Source organism: Dendrobates tinctorius, unplaced genomic scaffold (genome assembly GCF_039654945.1).
Source record: "Dendrobates tinctorius isolate UK_male_01 unplaced genomic scaffold, ASM3965494v1 ptg000154l, whole genome shotgun sequence".
Taxonomy (NCBI): domain Eukaryota; kingdom Metazoa; phylum Chordata; class Amphibia; order Anura; family Dendrobatidae; genus Dendrobates; species Dendrobates tinctorius.
In genome coordinates, this window is record NW_027361821.1 from 18,625,533 (window position 1) to 18,646,415 (window position 20,883).

At 41.5% G+C, this 20,883-nt stretch overlaps 1 protein-coding gene across 1 annotated transcript in view; it reads left to right on the top strand.

The window, feature by feature from the left end:
- COL4A5 (collagen type IV alpha 5 chain) overlaps positions 1 to 20,883 on the top strand; it is a 358,955-nt gene that overhangs the window by 224,032 nt on the left and 114,040 nt on the right. Inside the window, exons 26-30 of the mRNA XM_073547642.1 lie at positions 8,415 to 8,507; positions 8,782 to 8,886; positions 9,127 to 9,224; positions 11,537 to 11,687; positions 13,494 to 13,607. Coding sequence (XP_073403743.1) covers positions 8,415 to 8,507; positions 8,782 to 8,886; positions 9,127 to 9,224; positions 11,537 to 11,687; positions 13,494 to 13,607 — 561 coding nt within the window. The remainder of the gene's footprint in view (positions 1 to 8,414; positions 8,508 to 8,781; positions 8,887 to 9,126; positions 9,225 to 11,536; positions 11,688 to 13,493; positions 13,608 to 20,883) is intronic.

Sequence of the window (20,883 nt, forward strand, 5' to 3'; positions counted from 1 at the left end):
CGCTGGATCATGACAATTTGCATGCCATGACATTGACCTTATGTGTCTTTTTTCAAGGAATGTTTTCACAGTTTTTGCTCTATGGCAGGATGCATTCTCATCTTGAAAAATGATTTCATCATCCCCAAACATTCTTTCAATTGATGGGATAAGAAAAGTGTCTAAAATATCAACATAAACTTGTGCATTTATTGAAGATGTAATGGCAGCCATCTCCCCAGTACCTTTACCTGACATGCAGCCCCATATCATCAATGACTGTGGAAATTTGCATGTTCTCTTCAGGCAGTCGTCTTTATAAATCTCATTGTAAGGGCACCAAACAAAAGTTCCAGCATCATCACCTTCCCCAATGCAGATTCGCTATTCAACACTGAATATGACTTTCATCCAGTCATCCACAGTCCACGACTGCTTTTCCTTAGCCCATTGTAACCTTGTTTTTTTCTGTTTAGGTGTTAATGATGGCTTTCATTTAGCTTTTCTGTATGTAAATCCCATTTCCTTTAGGCGGTTTCTTACAGTTCGGTCACAGACGTTGACTCAAGTTTCCTCCCATTCGTTCCTCATTTGTTTTGTTGTGCATTTCCTCCTTTGGAGACATATTGCTTTAAGTTTCCAGTCTTGACGCTTTGATGGCTTCCTTGGTCTACCAGTATGTTTGCCTTTAGAAACCTTCCCATGTTGTTTGTATTGGTCCAGATTTTAGACACAGCTGACTGTGAATAACCAACATCTTTTGCAACATTGCATGATGATTTACCCTCTTAAGAGTTTGATAATCCTCTCCTTTAGCGATATCGCTATGTGTGATACTTACCTCCGACCGGCTCCCCCGCTGATTATCACTGATCGCGCGAGAATGTCCGGCTCCATTTCTCGTCGGGCGCTTCCTGCTGGGCTTCCTGCTGGCGCCGACGAGCGACGCGTGGAGGCAGGCGGGAGGACGTCAGGATCGCTGTGTGTGAAAGGTGAGTATCGTGCGCTGCGTCGCTGCTGCATCACTGTGAGGTCTGCCTGTATGACAGCTCACTAGCGATCATTTAGCGATGCACCAGCGATCCTGACCGGGTCGGATCGCTGGTGCATCGCTAAATGTAAAGGGGCCTTAACGAGCAGATCTAATTTGATGCAGGTGTTAGTTTTGGGAATGAAAATTTACAGGGTGATTCCATAATTTTTTCCTCAGAATTCAGTGATTCCATAATTTTTCCCCTATGATTGGTTTAATAAAAAGTAACCATTGCTGACTACCACATTTTTTGTTCTTGATTTCTTTTAGTGTTTCTTAAAGCCAGAAAGTTGCCATTTGAATTGACTTTAGTTTTGTGCCATGTCTATGATATGCTTTTTTTCTACAAAATTAAGTAACTGAATGAACATCCTAAAAGGCCGGTGATTCCATAATTTTTGCCAGGGGTTGTAGTATTGTTTTTTCTAAATGATTATGATCTTGTTTTCTTAGCATTATTTGAGGTCTGCAAGCACTGCATTTTTTTGTTATTTTGACCATTTCTCATTTTCTGAAAATAAATACAAAATTTAGTGCTTGGAAATTCGGAGACATGTTGTCAGTGGTTTATAGAATAAAAGAGCAATTTTACATTTTACTCAAATATACCTACAGCATAAAGAGAAAAATCAGACAAACTGAAAATTTTGCTGTGGTCTGTTAATTTTTGCCAGAGCTGCATATTATATATATATATATATATATATATATATATATATATATATATATATATAGAATCGTAGAGTTGGAAGGGACCTCCTGGGCCAACTGGTCCAACCCCCTGCTCAAAGCAGGATTCGCTAAATCATCCCAGTCAGATGTCTGTCCAGCCTCTGTTTGAAGACTTCCATTGAAGGAGAACTCACCACTTCTCGTGGCAGCCTGTTCCACTCATTGATCACTCTAACTGTCAAAAAGTTTTTTCTAATATCTAATCTGTGTCTCCTCCCATTCAGTTTCATCCCACTGCTTCTAGTCTTTATACACTGTATATATATATACAGTGTGTGCATATATATATATATATATATATATATATATATATATATATATATATATATACTGTATGTGTGTGTGCTTTGAAGAATATTTTGTTTTAAAATGATGTTTAAAGAATAGACAACTGCTGTATGTAAAAGCTCATGTTAAAATTGCATTGCATACGGATTGCATACGCGTGTCATACAGATGTCATATGGATTTTGCATTTTAAAATCGCACAGAAATCACATTGTACTCGCATGACAATCGCATGGCACTCGTCAGTTTTTTTGGTCCGGAAATCGGAAGGTTTTTTTTTTCTCGCAGATTGGTATGAGCCCTTAGAGAAGCATTCACACTAGACATATAGGACCCGGCAGATCTGAGACCGCCTTTTCGTTGGCTGCTGGGCATGCATGAATTGGCCAAATTATGTGCTAAGCGTCTCATCTTTTTCCTAATATCCAGAAGCAGTATTGCTATTCATATTTCATATATTTCACATTGACATACTTTAGCAATACAAAGTGCAACTTTTTTTGTTTATTTTATATGGAGGTGGCTGCTCCTATTATGCACCTGTTCACACTAGCTTGGAAGTGCCAGTCAGTCTTTTGTCATCAACGTTGTGGCATAGGCTTTCAAGATGTACCTTATTATATTGGTGTTTAGTTTTGTCCTTGATGAATATTTTCTACATGTGACCATCAATTCTTATATCTGTTTCCTTCTGCCTAAATATTGTAACTAGCTGTTGGTGTTGCCGCTGCACAGTGTACAGATAATTGGCATTTTCCTTGTCTTCTTTTAATGCTTTGATATGGATTATGGTTGCCATCTGCTGTACTCTCACTACCAGCTCTTATAGCATGGGAATCTCTGCCTAATTGTTCTATAAAGAAAGAAACAATACAAGACAGTCTGCAATATAAGCTAGAATCATTATCAGATTATTAGCTTTTACTGTTATATACACTTAACCCAAAATATAGAATTGCATAGAGTTGAATAAGTGCAATTAAGGAAACACATACTATCATTCTGTTCCATTTGCCAGATGTCTTCTCTGATACATCTCTTCCATAGATACTGATTGCAAAACAATAATGGCATTGGTGGAATTATTCCTTGATTTTATATATCTTATACATTCTATATCTCTTGTATACTACAGTGGGTACGGAAAGTATTCAGACCCCTTTAAATTTTTCACTCCTTGTTTCTTTGCAGCCATTTGGTAAATTCAAAAAAGTTCTTTTTTTTTTCTCATTAATGTACACTCTGCACCCCATCTTGACTGAAAAAAACAGAAATGTCGAATTTTTTGCAAATTTATTAAAAAAAGAAAAATTGAAATATCACATGGTCATAAGTATTCAGACCCTTTGCTCAGTATTGAGTAGAAGCACCCTTTTTTGAGCTAGTACAGCCATGAGTCTTCTTGGGAATGATGCAGCAAGTTTTTCACAACTGGATTTGGGGATCCTCTGCCATTCTTCCTTGCAGATCCTCTCCAGTTCAGTCAAGTTGAATGGTGAATATTGTTGGACAGGCATTTTCAGGTCTCTCCAGAGATGCCCAATTCGTTTTATGTCAGGGCTCTGGCTGGGCCAGTCAAGAAAGGTCACAGTTGTTCTGAAGCCACTCCTTTGTTATTTTAGCTGTGTGGTTAGGGTTATTGTCTTGTTGGAAGTTGAACCATCTGCCAAGTCTGAGGTCCAGAGCACTCTGGAAGAGGTTTTCATCCAGGATATCTCTGTACTTGGCCGTGTTCATGTTTCCTTCAATTACAACCAGTCGTCCTGTCCCTGCAGCTGAAAAACACCCCCATAGCATGATGCTGCCACCACCATGTTTCACTGTTGGGATTGCATTGGGCAGGTGATGAGCAGTGCCTTGTTTTCTCTACACATAACGCTTAGAATTATCACCAAAAATCTATCTTCGTCTCCTCAGACCAGAGAATCTTATTTATCATAGTCTGGGAGTCCTTCATGTGTTTTTTAGCAAACTCTATGTGGGCTTTCATATGTCTTGCACCGTGGAGAGGCTTCCGTCGGGCCATACTGCCAAAAAGGCCGACTGTTGGATGGATGCAGTGATAGTTGACTTTGTGGAACTTTCTCCCATCTGCCTACTGCATCTGTGGAGCTCAGCCACAGTGATCTTGGGGTTCTTTACCTCGCTCACCAAGGCTCTTCTCCCACGATTGCTCAGTTTGGCTGGACTGCCAGGTCTAGGAAGACTTCTGATGGTCCCAAACTTCTTCTATTTAAATAATATGGAGGCCACTGTGCTCTTAGGAACCTTGAGTACTGCAGAAATTCTTTTGTAACCTTGGCCAGATCTGTGCCTTGCCACAATTCTGTCTCTGAGCTCCTTGACCAGTTCCTTTGACCTCATGATTCTCATTCGGTCTGACATGCACTATGAGGTGTGAAGTCTTAAGGCCCCGTCTCACTAAGCGACTTACCAGCGATCCCGACACCGATATCAAGGTGTCAGGATCGCTAGTAAGTCGCTATGTGATCGCTGGTGAGCTGTCACACAGACAGCTTCACCAGCGATCAGCACAGCGATGCCGAGCGCCCGGCATCGCTGGCCATCCTGTAAAAAATAGAATCAAAATAAAAAATATAGTTATTCTCACCATCCGATGTCCCGTGCAGTCTTCCGGCCTCTCTCCACGCTCCAGTCCCAGTGATCCTTTGCATGAATGACCGCGAGATGTCACGGTCTCGCGGGATAACAAAGTCTCGCGGTCATTCGTGCAAAGGATCACTGGGACCGGAGCGTGGAGAGAGGCAGGATGGCTGAACGCGACGTCGGAAGGTGAGAATAACTATATTTTTTATTTTTTTTATTATTTTTTACACCTGATCGCTGGTCTCCCGCTGTCACACACAGCGATGTGTGCTGGCCAGCGGGAGACCAGCGACCAAAGAAATGTCCAGAGATTTCTTGCAGCGATCAGCGATACTGGCAGGGGGGCCGCTCGCTGATCGCTGTCACACACAGCAATCTCGCTGGTAAGATCGCTGTTACGTCACAAAAGTTGTGACTCAGCAGCGATCTCGCTACCGAGATTGCTTAGTGAGACGGGGCCTTTATATAGACAGGAATGTGCCTTTACAAATCAAGTCCTATCAGTTTAAGTAAACACAGCTGGAATCCAATGAAGGAGTAGAACCATCTCAACGAGGATCACAAGGAAACGGACAGCATGTGACTTAAATATGAGTGTCTGAGCAACGGGTCTGAATACTTATGACCATGTGATATTTGACCATGTCATATTTCAATTTTTCTTTTTTAATAAATTTGCAACAATTTCTACATTTGTTTTTTTTCGGTCAAGATGGGGTGCAGAGTGTACATTAATGAAAAAAAATGAACTTTTTTGAATTTACCAAATGGCAGCAATGAAACAGAGTGAAAAATTTAAAGGGGTATGAATACTTTCCGTACCCACTGTATACTATACTCTAGAGCAGGGGTGGGCAATTAATTTTCCCAAGGGGCCACATGAGAAACTGGCACTGCTGTGGAGGGTCGAACCAATCTGCTGAACTTAAATGGGCGGTCTGAAACCAAAGGTGAATTTCATATTAAATGTACATCTATTCAGTGTGATCTAATCTTGTTTTCTAATATACTTCAATTAAAAATTCCCTAACGTACCCTCTACATTCTGACTTCCTGCCTTTTTTTTTTAAACATCTCATGACATTTTGTTTGAGATGCACCAGTGCATGCTGGGATATTCGAATGAGCTGTCTTATGGGGGCAGACGCTGCGGACACTGCCGCAGCCTCTGCGCCCTCTCTGAAATGAGGCACTATCAGTGATGTCTGTTTTGAAGGCTCGGCTAATCCTGCTCACCTGATAATGCGTCGGTTGTAAATTGTCAATTATCCCCAGTATGAGCTTCTTATACTATATTCCTTTGAATGCACAGTGACAGTGCGCTCCCTTGCTGGCTCTAAGGAGGCGAGATGACCCAGCAGGGACCAGTACAGTCTCTGAAACAGATGATGCTTTATTTCATGATGGGGAAAGCAGGTGTGGCAGTGACCGCATCCTCTGCCCCCTGATGATGTCCCGTGTGAGTACCCAAAAATGCATCCATTTTTATACATCATAAGTGAATAAAATTTTAAAGAAGAAATACAGTGTCCTGTCTTATGGAAATGTATTCGTAAAAATCGGATGCTAATTGGATGATTCATATGGCATCTAATTTTTTTAATTTTTGCACACACATAGACTTCAACAGGCGAGTCTGATCTGAAAAACAGAAGAGACCGATCAGTACTGTGACATTTCTCACACAAACGTTTTCAAACTGTAATCTAAAACAGTTCAATTCCATGACATTGCTCCTAGCACTCTGTCTGAGGTCGGGTTTATTTTTTTTCATAGACATCACTTGGACAAATATTACAGTTGTGTGAACATAGCCTGACATTACTTGTTGCAATGAAGCTTATCGCAACACGTAATACTGTAGCAGTTGATCAATCAATAAATTGGGAATATTGGAAAAATTTTTTCTCCCACCTCTACTCCAAATGCATAGATCTACATCACAGATGGGCAGGAGCTGACAGGAGGGGGTGGGAATTCTTATTGCAGTCTATGGAGTGGATGTAATAAGCCACAGATCACAGGGGGAGCACTATGGGGGACTTAACCCTTACCTATCCTGCACAGGACATACAACAGCACAAGCTGGGAGCAAAGAGAGAGGTAAGGGTTAACTCTCACATGCAAAGGTGAACCAAAGAACACTCAGGGGGTCGGATGTGGCCCGTGGGGACGCAGTTTGCCCATGCCTGCTCTAGAGGCATCCGCTGAAATCACTAATGTAACATTCCTTGTCAGGCTGAGTTCACACGTGGCGGTTTTTTTCACGTTTTCGCGGCGGTTTTAACCGCGCGATTTTGCTGCGAAAACGCAAAAAATAAGCATCCCATGCATTCCTATGGGATTCCGCAATGCTGTGCTAATGCTGCGGTTTTTACCGCGGCGGAATCGCTTCGCGGTAAAAAGCGCAGCATGCTCATTAATTTGCGGAATCGCGGCGATCCCACACCCATAGGAATGCATTGTTACGCTTACTTCCCGCATGTGGCTGTGTACACCATGCGGAAAGTAAGCAGAACAATTGCGGATGGTACCCACGGTCCGAAGGAGAGGAGACTGTCCTCCGGGCTTTGGGTACCATATCCCTGTAAAAAATAGAATTTAAAATAAAAAATATTGTTATTCTCACCTTCCGGCGTCCCGCGCAGCCTTCCCGCCTCTCTCTACGCTCCCGATCCCAGTAAGCCTTTGCGAAAATGCCCGCGATGGCGTCCGTTCTCGCGGGATCGCGAAGTCTCGCTGTCATTCGCGCGACGTCATCGCTAATTACCGCGAGATATCGCGATCCCGCGAGAACGGACGTCATCACAGGCATTTTCGCAAAGGATTACTGGGAACAGATGCGCGGGACGTCGGAAGGTAAGAATAACACCATTTTTTATTTTTTTTTACATTCTAACTTTTACTACTGATGCTGCATAGGCGGCCTCAGTAGTAAAAAGTTGGTCACACTCGTCAAACACTATGTTTGACGAGTGTGACCAACCTGTCAATCAGTTCTCCAAGCGATGCTACAGATCGCTTGGAAAACGCTACCATTTTGCAAGCTAAATACGCTTGCAAAATGCTAGTTTTTCCGCGGGAAAATCGCGGGAATTTAAAATGCGTTTTTTCCAGCGGAATAGAATTCCGGAATTCTCGCTGTAATTTCCGCGAGAGTTCCGGTACGTGTGCACTTAGCCTTCTGTATCATATAATTCATGCTGATTCTGCATCTCGCTGTGTGCTAAAGAGAAAAAAGAATAGGAAGCCATCTCTCTGTATGTGCTGTGTATGGAGACATCATAGCAGCTATTCTACACCCAACAGGTTAGAGTGAATGGAAAATTAGAGATGGAGTCTGCAGAAATAGTTTTATTCTTCATATGTACACACATGAGAGCCTATTCTGAAAATTACCTGAAATGATAGGTACGCTTTAAGGTCATATGCATGGATTTTTTTTATTTCCTTGTGTTTTGTTGGTTTCCACCTGATACTCCACTTTTATCTTATATTCCAAAAATTTACTAATGAATTAACAGACTTGCTACAAATTTGTCCATAGTGTGTTTTAGACTGGGCATTTTGGATGGAAAGCCTGATTGGGGACAAGGATAGGGCTTCAGAATATATTAGTGGCATAAAGTTTTTCGTGAAATATGGAATGTCAAGTATTGTAATGTATATATATAATCTCTTTTTTTAATTATTTGAGAGCGAGCTCATTCCTAAATTTACTTGGTGCATTAATTATTCAATCAATAATTCTTTTATTTATCTATTTATTTCACAGGTGTTAAAGGACCCCCTGGCCAGACAGTAACGGAAAAAGGGGCTAAAGGTCTTCAGGGTCCCCCAGGTAGTTCTGGCCCACCAGGGCAGCCAGGTGAGTCTCGGGTGTTGCTCATGGAGTCAGTAAGTCAAATGCTTATCCTCTGGTTTAGCAATACATGTTATATGGTAGTAGGTATTAATGGAAAACTTCCATCTTTATCTAGAGCTGTTGAAGGAAATAAATTGTGCATGTTGTCAACAATATGATTTGGGCATCCTGAGTATGGAGCATATTTTAGGCAGCTTACTCTATGTATTAATAATTATTACTGATCCTTATACTGATTGTTTGCTTTCATTGGGTTACTTACTATCATTATTTTTAGGTGAACCCGGTCAACCTGGACAACCTGGACTTCCAGGCCTTACAGGAATGAAAGGAGATCCTGGCATTTCAGGAATTGGACTTCCAGGGCCAGCTGGTCAGAAAGGTACACTTTAAAGAATTTTTATGAATAAGAATGACTTGCAGATGCCTTTATTTTACCTATAAACAAATGATAGCATTATAGATATGTCACCAGCTTTGATGTACCAGATGTTATGTAAATGTAGAAAAACTAATTGTTTATTGCAATGAAGTTGTATTTTCTTCCCTTTTATTTCATCTCTATAAATTCAATATCATTTTGGAAAAACGAATAGTGAACATTGCATGCTTTTATTATCAGGATTCTCAGGCCCACCTGGACCACCAGGACCACCAGGTATATCAGGAAAACCGGGATTAGATGGAACACCTGGACAGCCAGGTTTCCCAGGACCAAAGGTGAAACACACAGTGGTGTTTGAAAGTTTGTGAACCCATTGATTTTTACATATTGCTGCATACATTTGAACTAATACCGCTTAATATTTTCACACAAGTCCTAAAAGGAACATAAGAAAACCAGATCAAACAAATTAATACAAAATATTAGACTGTAATTTTTAAATGAAAAAAGTAATCCACTAGCACATGTCTGTAAGTAGCAAAATTATGTGAACCTTTGCTTTCAGTATCTGGTATGACTCCTTTGTGCAGTCTATAAACGTTTTCAATAATTGTTCATTAGTTCTGCACATCAGTTTGGAGGAATTTTAGCCCATTCCTCCCTACAGAACAGCTTATCTCTGTTATGTTGGTGAGTTTTCTACCATTAACTGCTCAATCAGATCCTTCCACAACATTTTAATAGGATTAAGGTCAGGACTTTGACTTGGCCATTCCAAACTTGCATTCTTCTGTAAGCATCCTTTTGTAAAACAACTTTGTGCTTTGAGTTGATGTTTTGCTGCATGACCCACGTTCTCTTGAGAGTCAGCACATGGACAGATGTCCTCACATTTTTCTTTAGAATTTGCTGATAAAATTCAGAATTTGTTGTTCTATTAATAATGGCAAGCCATCCTGACCTAGATGCAGAAAAACAGGCCTAAACTATGGTACTACCACCACCATATTTCATAGCTAGTATGTGGCTTAAATGCTGTAATTTAACATAGTCCAACATAGCAATGAACATAGTACTTTTTCCTAACTGGAAAAAAGGACGTTCATAATGGAATGAACAAAAAGGCAACTCCCTTGGAAATATATAGACCTACATAGAAGACGGAGTATGACGCCATGGAGTCAATAACATTAATTGGTTATAATGTCGAAAATTATTTGCTCTTTATTAAGACAGGTGCATAAAAAGTGTACATTACAAAATACAATTATGTGATCAGATGTCGGATATGACACTACAAAGAGAAGGGGATGGACGCACCGCACATGTATAATCAATGCAATAGTACAAAAAATAATAAGTTTTCAAAGCCTCAAGAAAATACATGAAAACCAGTACCCACGCAAAAAAGTCTCACACTTAAACATCTAGTGTTACTAGCAGAATGAAGTGCATAGCACAAAGCATGGGGAATTCATGAAAATCTTTGCAATAAAGTGCTGTGTGCAAGAAAAACATGGGAGATGAAGCCTAGCGCGAAACGTGCGTAGGGGCTTTGGGGCTGGACGCCACGCACATGCACTCTTTTCATGGGTAAGCATGAACATTTTTTTGCAAAATCTCCCATGTTTTTCTTGCACACAGCACTTTATTGCAAAGATTTTCATGAATTCCCCATGCTTTGTGCTATGCACTTCATTCTGCTAGTAACACTAGATGTTTAAGTGTGAGACTTTTTTGCGTGGGTACTGGTTTTCATGTATTTTCTTGAGGCTTTGAAAACTTATTATTTTTTGTACTATTGCATTGATTATACATGTGCGGTGCGTCCATCCCCTTCTCTTTGTAGTGTCATATCCGACATCTGATCACATAATTGTATTTTGTAATGTACACTTTTTATGCACCTGTCTTAATAAAGAGCAAATAATTTTCGACATTATAACCAATTAATGTTATTGACTCCATGGCGTCATACTCCGTCTTCTATGTAGGTCTATATATTAAATGCTGTAATGCAGTGTTTTTCTCTCTCCAAACATAATGTTTTTCAATTCAACTATATGTTCCATTTTGGTCTCAATTGTCCAAAAAACATTGTTCCATTAGCCTTATAGCTTGCCCAAGTGATCTTTATCAAACTTCAGATGTGCAGCAATGTTCATTTTGGAAAGCAGTGGTCATGCACACCACTGTTGTTCAGTGTCCTCCTGATGGTGGACTCATGAACGTGAACTAATATGAGTTAGGCCTTTAGTTGCTCAGAACTTACTTAGGGTTGCTTGTGACCTTGCGGACTATTACACACGTTGCTATTGGAGTGATCTTTGATAGTCGACCAAATCTGTGAAGGGTAATAATGGTCTTGAAGTAAAACTGTCAGACTGTGGATTGGTGGAGTCTAAACTCTTAAGAGATAGTTTTGTATCCCTTTCCAGCCTGATGAGCAGCAACAAATCTTCTTCTGATGTCCTCCGAAATCTCTTTTGTTCCTGCCATTAGACGCTTTCACAAATGTGATGTGAAGATCAGACTTTAATTGATGCCTGTTCTTTAAACAAAACCCCAGACTAATTTCCACCTTTAGTTTCCAAAATTCAGTTTCCAAAAACTTTGCATGATAATTATATTTTGTTTTAAATTAAAGGGTGAACCTGGATTTGGATTACCTGGACCTCAAGGGCAACCAGGTTCTCCAGGATTAAAAGGATTTCAAGGACCAAAAGGAGATTCTGGTTTCCCAGGCATGCCAGGGGCTCCAGGAAGAGCTGGTTTTGATGGATCTCCTGGACCAAAAGGTATATCAGGAATAGTGGGTTGGGAGTGGTCCAAAGACAAAGCACAAGGCTTACCCAAGACAATGGCCCCAACATAAGTTGGCTGCATTTTGTGTTTAATAGTTGATGATATTATGGGTTGTGGGGAATTAACCCTATGGTCATGGAAAAGAGATGGCTTCCTACTATGCGGCAACAGCATGGGGCCCAAACCATGCCCGCATACTGTGGTTAAAGGCTACACAATTTTTATGGAAATCCATTAGTCACTGCATACAGAAATTATGTAAGCTGATCATTTCAGCGGGAGCATAAGTGCCTGACTTTCAACATGCAGCCAGTCCACTTTTTACCAGGTGGGTAGAGGTGTGGTGTGGGTAGAGGTGTGGTGAAGTTATCAGCACCAGCAATGATGCCTTTCTTTAACCCCTTCCCACCAGGTGATTTTCCATTCTTGAACCTTCTTCCAAGAGCAATAACTTTATTATTTTTCCATCAACATAGCCAGGCTTGTTTTTTTCCAGAATATATTGTAGTTTTGAGTGACACCACTCATTATACCCTTCAATATACTGGAAAATTGAAAAATTGTGATTAAATTGCTTCCAAAAAATGCTTTTCCATTTCAGTTTTTACAATCCTTGCTATATCAGTTTGTTACGTATGGAATATTTTTTTACCCATTGAGCCCATTACTCACATTGGCCAGTTTGATCTACAACATGGATCAAGGGGTTTGTCTCCATTTTTTTTGCAGACAATCGGTTCACAAAAAAAAAGTCATGCGAAAAGGCACCGTAATTGGTCCGTGATCTATCCATAAAAAATAACGGCTAGCATATGTACGAAAAAACTGTGAGAATTACTGCTATCATGGCCAAAATAAATATTAAATGACACAATCATTCAACAACAAAATGAATAAATGTTATTATTGATGACACCAATATCACATGATAAGAATAACACCATCAATAATATCCTTACTAAGATTATATTAGTCTATGTAGATTCCAGCTATGTACTACCCTTCCAACCTATAGATGCTATGTCTGACATAATGATCAAATAACTGTTTAAATCAGTGTCATCTTTCCCTCCATTATGTGTGCAAATGCTCATAGTGCCATATGGTCTCCTAATTAGCACTTTATTCCCCATCCTGATTATCCTGCGTTAGCATACTGCCATCAAATCACTGAACAGGACATCCCCGTGATTAGTGAAACTGTATTCAGACCTTTTTGTTATAGAAAACCCTATTTTGTTATACATTCAACAATTTACAAAATGGCATATAGAGATATTTAATATATTTTATACCTGTGTATCTTAAAATTGACACGTGAGGCTTTCCGGATAAAGCGTTAGCCTGTTGACCTCATTGACACCGGGATATGCAGGATTTGTAATAATAGGAATGTTATAAGGCCGATGAAGCCCCACAGTGTTCCTAAATCACTTCTTCTCAGTCTTTTTCAATAGTGTCCAAAGTTGGGTTTATTAATTTATGCACAATAAGCATTAACAGAGCTGTTTGTCCACTTGCAAGATAAAATGGCCGATTTCTGATTAGAGTTTCATCAGACTTTGATTGGAGTGAGGTCTGAGTGACATATGATTTTCTTGGGCATAGAAAAATAAAAAAAAAATCAGACCACACTCAGTTGTCTCTCGGACTCTTGTCCATGGTTTGTGACAAGTATATCTTCACTACATTGTTTTTCCATTAATTTAATGCCATTAAACCTGTTAAGTGCTTTTTTATGCAGCAAACCTTATTGGTTGATAATGATAGAAACTGTTTTTATTTTATTTTTATCCTAGGTGACTCTGGTCAGAATGGACTTCCTGGCCCACCAGGTTCACCTGGACTTCCTGGTTCTGGTGGTCAAGGTCCTCCTGGCCCTCCAGGACTTCCTGGACCAGCCGGTCCTCCAGGTAAGGCATATGTTCTCTATGGTCTCTTTGCAAGTGTAAGGTGAGATGTCATTTCAATCATGGCTGCAAGTAGAAAAATAGTTTTATGACTGATTTTCAGTCCTTCTCACTTTTTATTAAATGTACAATGCAGGTGATATAAAGACGAACACTTCATTGCATGTATGTTACTGTAGGGTACTGTTATTGCATATGCACTTAGAGAAATGCAAACGTTATGAATTCATTGACATCTCATTATTGTTTAATTGAATAACAAAACTTTATCCATTTTATGAAAATCTGTTTTCCAGCTGTTTCATTTAAAGGGGCCATGTCACCTAGTACTAACATGAGAAAATAATGTGAAAAACGAAAAAAAAAAAAGGTCAATAGAATCTGAACTATGAAAGTATAGACGTTATAAGAAATTATAATAAAGGGTTCAGCATTTTTGACATTTATAAATGAATCTCAAACATATAAAAAGTCCAGTAATGCAGAGATGATCCCATAAGACTTAACTTTTATTCCATCATAGTTAAAATGGAGAATCAAAAAATGCAGCCAGTTCATGAGCTCATGTAGTTTATTTTCAAGCACCGCTCCATCATTTTTTTGTTTTTTTATTTTCATGTTACCGCTTGAGTGGTATCATCAGTGGCGTATCCAGGGGGGGGCAGCCGGGGCAATTGCCCCGGGCGCAGCCAGCAGGGGGGCGCAGTCGGGCCGCCTAATGCAGTGGTCCGCAGTGTGTCCCCCCCGGCGGCTGCGCTCTGCCGCCCACCATCCTGTGAGCCGGCTGTTCTCTGTGACGGCTGTCAAGCTGACAGCCGACGCAGAGAAGGAGGCCGCGCCGGCTCCCAGGCAGCAATTGTACTGGCGTCTATACAGACGCCAGTACAATTAGCTCTGACCGCCGGGTCAGAGCGACGTCAGCAGCGTGATCATGTCATGTGATCACGCTGCTGACGTCACTCCCCGGCGCCCAGAGCAAACGCTGGTGGTAAGTGAGCTCCTCTGTGGAGCTGAAGAACCACCGAAGATGGGAGATGGGGGGGTGTTAATGAGTGGGGGGGTTATTGAGTGGGGATGGGGGTTAATGAGTGGAGATGGGGTTTAATGTGGGGATGGGGGTTAATGAGTGGGGGGTTATTGAGTGGAGATGGGGGTTAATGTGGGGATGGGGGTTAAAGTGAGGGGGTTAATGTGGGGATGGGGGTTAATGAGTGGGGGGGTTAATGAGTGAAGATGGGGGTTAATGAGTGGGGGGTTAATGAGTGGGGATGGGGGTTAATGAGTCGGGGGGTTAATGAGTGGGGGTTAATGAGTGGGGGGTTAATGAGTGGAGATGGGGTTTAATGTGGGGATGGGGGTTAAAGTGAGGGGGTTAATGTGGGGATGGGGGTTAATGAGTGGGGGGTTATTGAGTGGAGATGGGGGTTAATGTGGGGATGGGGGTTAAAGTGAGGGGGTTAATGTGGGGATGGGGGTTAATGAGTGGGGGGTTAATGAGTGGAGATGGGGGTTAATGTAGAGATGGGGGTTAAAGTGTGGGGGTTAATGTGGGGATGGGGTTAATGAGTGGGGGGGTTAATGTGTGGGGGTTAAAGTATGGGGGTTAATGAGTGGGGCGTTAATGAGTGTGGGGGTTAATGAGTGGCTATGGGGGTTAATGTGGGGATGGGAGTTAATAAGTGGGGGGGTTAATGTGAAGGGGGGTTAATGTATGGGGTTTAATGAGTGGATATGGGGTTAATTAGTGGGGGTGGGGGTACATAATGTGTGGGGGGATTTGGGAGTGGGGATGGGGGATACTTAATGTGTGGGGGGATTTGGGAGTAGGGACAAGGGATTATTGAGTGGGAATGGGAGATACTTAATGTGTGGGGGGATTTGGAGTGGGGATGGGGGTACTTAATGTGTGTGGTGGATTTGGAGTGGGGATGGTATTTAACGTGTGTGGGGAGATTTGAGGACACAAAATGAAGAGTATGTATGAGGGCATATATCAGGAAGCAGTATGGGGGATGGGTGCAGACAATAAGGGGTGCGAACGGATGAATTTATGTGGGCACAGTATGGGGAGTGAGGGTGATGGGATGTGTGCAGACACAGTATGGGGAGTCGAGGATATGTGTGAGCAGACAGTATAGAGAGTGAGGGGGTAAATATATGAGGAGACAGTATGGTGAACAGGAGGATGATAGAGGAGACAGTATGAGGAGGGAGGGGAATAGTGTGAGGCGACATTATATTGCAGACATTTTTATTTAGGAGCATTATAATGACACTTCTATCTTTAAGGGCATCGTGTGAAGATTTGCTGCAGAAGACCGGAGAAGATGGAGGTCTGCTGAGACGAGATGTGGATGAGAAAACTCATCATGGGGTCTGGACAAGAAGAAGAAAAGGAGAACGACTGCAGAGACGACGTCATCTATAAGGTACCTGGATGTAAATATTATTAGTGATACTGACTAATTCTCATGTTTTTATTTGTTAGGAACATTAAAGGGGATGTCCAGGTTTGTGCTGAGTCTACAGTCATTCTATGTGACTGCAGACGTCTGAATTCTCACAGTGCTCACTGAACGCTGTCAGGATTCTCTCGTGACGGTAATTTACATACATGCGGTCACCTGCTGACTAGACATGTGTGGCCTCACTCAATGAAAATGAACAGAGCGAGGCCGGGCACGTCTAGTCGGAATGTGGCCAGAAGTATACAAATCACATACTTGTGCTGACATGACTGTACATCGGCAAGGGAGAATCCTAAAAGTGTGCAGTGCATTCATTGTGAGAATTCAGAAGCTCCAATGTCAGGACTCAGCTCTGCAGGTTCCAGTGTCATCACATGGACACTTCACTCATATGCGATTTTCATAGATGTGGTCTTGTGACAACGAGCTTCTCTTCCTGCTTTCATTTTTTTACTGAACATTGAGAGCATTAGGGAGAGCAGCTCGTGGGTACATGGCTAAGTGTGTAAGTCACATATGTACTTTTTTTTTGGGGGGGGGGGGGGCGCCGAACCAAATTCTTGCCCCGGGTGCCAGAAAGCCTAGATACGCCTCTGGGTATCATAATCAAAGTTCCCACCAGTATACCCAACAGCCGCCGTCTTCATCTGTTATCGACGCCGCTCCAGTTGGTCTCCAGCAGTTTGTGATCTGCCGGATTACTCCAGTGTTTAATTGGCGAGATGGAAATCTCTACCCAATGTAATGCAATGTGAGGAGCAGAACGAGGCCCTCATAGACTTACACTGAGAGCCTGTGACCGTTTTCTCTGACTTACAGTCAGTCTGAAGTTGCGGTCACAAGGTGGTGGATCAGGACCTGAGTGAGCAGCTGAAGATCTCATCTGTTAAGTATAAGACTAGGGCTATGGACTTTACATTAGCACCACTCCAGCGCTGAAATAAATAACACCCACCTGAGTGGTGCTTTAAATACGATGGGATAAAAGTTAAAGGGAATCTTTCACTAAGTTTTTGCTGTGTAATCTGAGAGCAGCATAATGTAGGGACAGAGACCCTGATCACAGTGATGTGTCACATACTGAGCTGCTTGTTGTAATTTTTGTAAAATCCCTGTTTTATCTGCTGCAGATCTACTGGTTCTCTGAATGCTGACCTCTGTATAACCCCAGCCACACCACTGATTGGATGCTAGATGTGCAATGTACACAGAAAGCTGCCAATCAGTGGTGGGGGTGGGGTTATACAGAGCTCAAGAATTTGGAGGACTGCATGGTAACAGGTTTACTAGTCCTCTAGTGATAATCTGCTGCAGATAAAACACTGACTTTATTAAAGCCACATGAAGTAGCCCAGTAATTGACGCATCACTAGAATCAGGGTCTTAGTCTCTACATTATACTGCTGTCAGATTAGGTGGCAAAAAATTGCTGACAGATTCCCTTTAAGTATCTCTGCTACATTGCTGGACTTTTTCTATGTTTGGGATAGAAAAGTCTGTGGATCCAGGCAGATGTTTGTACAATCTGAGAGTCCTCAGCACACTAGTGGTGAGCTGATCTTCAGTACATGTTCATTCATAAAGTAAGTCCAAGGAACTGTAAGGCTGTGTGCCCACGTTGCGTTGTTTATGCTTTTCCTCAGCGGCAATGCCGCAGCGGAAACGCTTAGTAAACACTTATTAAAATGTATCCCATACATTCCTATGGGATTCCGCAGTTGCTGTGCCCATGCTGAGAATTTTACTGCTGCGGAATCGCATAGTGGTAAAATCCGCAGCATGTCCATTATTTCTGCGGAATCGCAGCAATTCCGCCAACCTAGGATTGCATTGAAATGCTCACTTTACGTATGTGGCTATGCCCACCATGCATAAAGTGAGTGCTTCATGTGCGGATGGTACCCAGGGTCTGAAGGACAGGAGACTCTCCTCCATGCCCTGGGTACCATATTCCTGTAAAAAATAGAATTAAAATAAAGATTAGGGATATAACTCAACTTCTGGCAGCCCCCGGAGCCTTCCCGCCTCTCAGCTACGCAGCCAACATATTCCGTTCCCAGGGATGCATTGCGACAATGACCTCTGAGGACCTAGCAGTCTCGCGTGATGCTACGTCATCAGAGGTCATTGTCGCAAGGCATCCCTGGGAACGGAATATGCTGGCTGCGTAGCTGACAGGCGAGAAGGCTCCGGGGGCAGATGGAGGGTGAGTATATCCCTATTTTTTATTTATTTATTTTTTTACTATTTTTAACATTCTATCTTTTACTAATGATGCTGCATAGGCAGCATCAATAGTAAAAAGTTGGTCACACTTGTCAAGCACTATGCTTTTCCAAGCGATGCTTCAAATCGTTTGGAAAAGCGCTAGCATTCTGCAAGCTAAAAATGCTTGCAAAACGCTTGTGTTTTGTGGGAAAACGCATGCGAATTCCGCATATGTTTTACCTGCGGCAAGGAGTTGCAGAAATGCTGAGGACATTTCAGCAGCATTTCTGCAACGTGGGCACATAGCCTAAAGGTAGCCTATGTAATCGGGACCTGGAATAGAGGGCCAAATCCCAACACCAGGCAAATACTAGCACTGTAATGGCACTATGATGGGGATGATTTTCATCTTTGGTATTTCACCTGCATTTTATTTGTCCCTACTGGCAATAGTAAGATATGGCTTTGTACACATTTCCACTTTTACCAGTCCATTTGTCTCTTCCAATTTTAGGAACAGACAAAAGGAATAATGTCAGAAGTGGATCCATTTCATGAATGATGCAAACAGAAGCATAAGGGCTCCACGGATTATTATGTGGTCCCTCTGGGTTCTGTTATGCAACATTTTTTTCTTCGGAACAGATCAAAAAGTGCGCAACATGTAGAATGTTTCGTTCCATTCTAAAACCTGGAACATAATTGGAGGCAGTCAGACCCCATAATAATCAATGGGGTCCCACTGCTTTTCCTTGCATCAGTTATGTAAAGGATCCATTTTTTCTTAATTTCTTTCTCTAAAAACAGAACAGAGAAACATAAATGTGAACTAACCCAGATGTCATAGAAATATGTAGAATATCTTATATTTTAAATGTTTGTTATAAACTGTGACATTCGCCACTTTATAGGAGACACAGCCCCTTTAAATTGTTTATTTAGTGACAAAGCTGTATGTAGCCTAAATATATTGTAAACTACAGGAACCATTGCAGACCCACTTCTAATCTCTTTAGCTAAATGGTTGCTGTGGTTTCCATTGTATTTGTGCTTTCTACATCCTGATATTAAATACGCTTTTCCATTTCTTATTGCACCTGTTATGTATACTAATGAACACTGAAAGCCAAGTTCACGTGTTTGTTACACCGCTGTTAACTGAGCACTTTTAAGGACCTACCAGTATCTTATATTTCCCAGCCACTATCTGTACGTGAGGTCACGACACCATGTGCATAAGCTGCATGCACAGTGTCACCCTGCACAAAATGCCTTGGTATGAAGAGCACGAGTCTGATCGCTGTGTACTGGACACACTGCATTCTTCCATCATGCACCCTGCTATACTGCCTTCACTGGCTGGATCAATTTGCTTTGCAAACAATTTCTACTAACTGCATGCTGGTAATTTAATATAATGCATGATTAATGTAGTGCATATCACTAATTTCACTATCTAATGTGTAGCTATCTTAATTTTTTAAGGGGATCTGTCACCAGATTTCACAATACAGACTGCAAATAATAATAGATGGAAACCTGATGAGACTGGTGTACTTACTTTGAAAAAGCTATTTTAGAACGTCCGCATAATTTTGTAAAAGTAAACTTGAAACAAGCATTTTATAAAACTCATCAAATGGTCATCTAACGTCACAGTTATAAAGCCATTTTCACAAAGCGCACACCAGCCTCATCAGGTATAAGAGATGTATTTAATGCTATTCAATTTCTATTGTGAAATGTGTCAACAGATCCGCTTTATGTTTCATCATAAAAACACTGCCATCTGTTGTCTATCTATTAAGGTATGGAGACTGTGGAAAGTCTGTCTTAGGGCGCAGTCAGACGGCCGTATAAATTGGACCGAGATCACAACGCAGTGCACGAACTGGCCGACGGCTCTCCCGACTCGAGCGTGGCAGCTGCATATAAATTGATGAAGTGATATAAATGTGTTGACCTATGGCAACTATTGTGGTCTTATTATCTATGGCAGTCTTTAGAAACCCATTGCTAGGGGTGTATCTATAGTTGGGTGCAGAATTTGCAGTCATACCATGGCCCTGGAGCTTGGAGGTGTGGGGGTGATGGGGATAAAAGGTCCGTTTGGTCCTTATAAGAAGAACAATACTTTTATGGATGTGATAGTTGGGGGCTTTGTTAGAGAATATGTCCTAAGATCCGGAAGCTACAAATGACACCACTGCTCACAGCCAAATGATCTTGCTGGAAATACTAAATAGTGTACATAGCTGCAGAGTATGTTAGCGATATGCACCTAATACACATCTGTTATATTAGACTCTCTAGATTACTTTACGCGTAGGCCTCATACCCATTGGTGATTAAAAAAACAGTCCGATTTCTGGACTGGAAAAAAGGGTGACGTGTTATGCCAGTGTCATGCGATTTCTATGCGATTTTTTTATTTTTCCATCGGTTTTCCATCCGTTTTTCATCTGTTTTTTTTTCCCAGCCACTCTTTTTCTACAGTCATTTACAGGACCATTTATAGTGTTCTATACCACAGAATGGTGATGTATCCGTTAAAAACGGATGGAAAACGAATGGTCCGTTTTTTTAATCGCACCCATTGACTT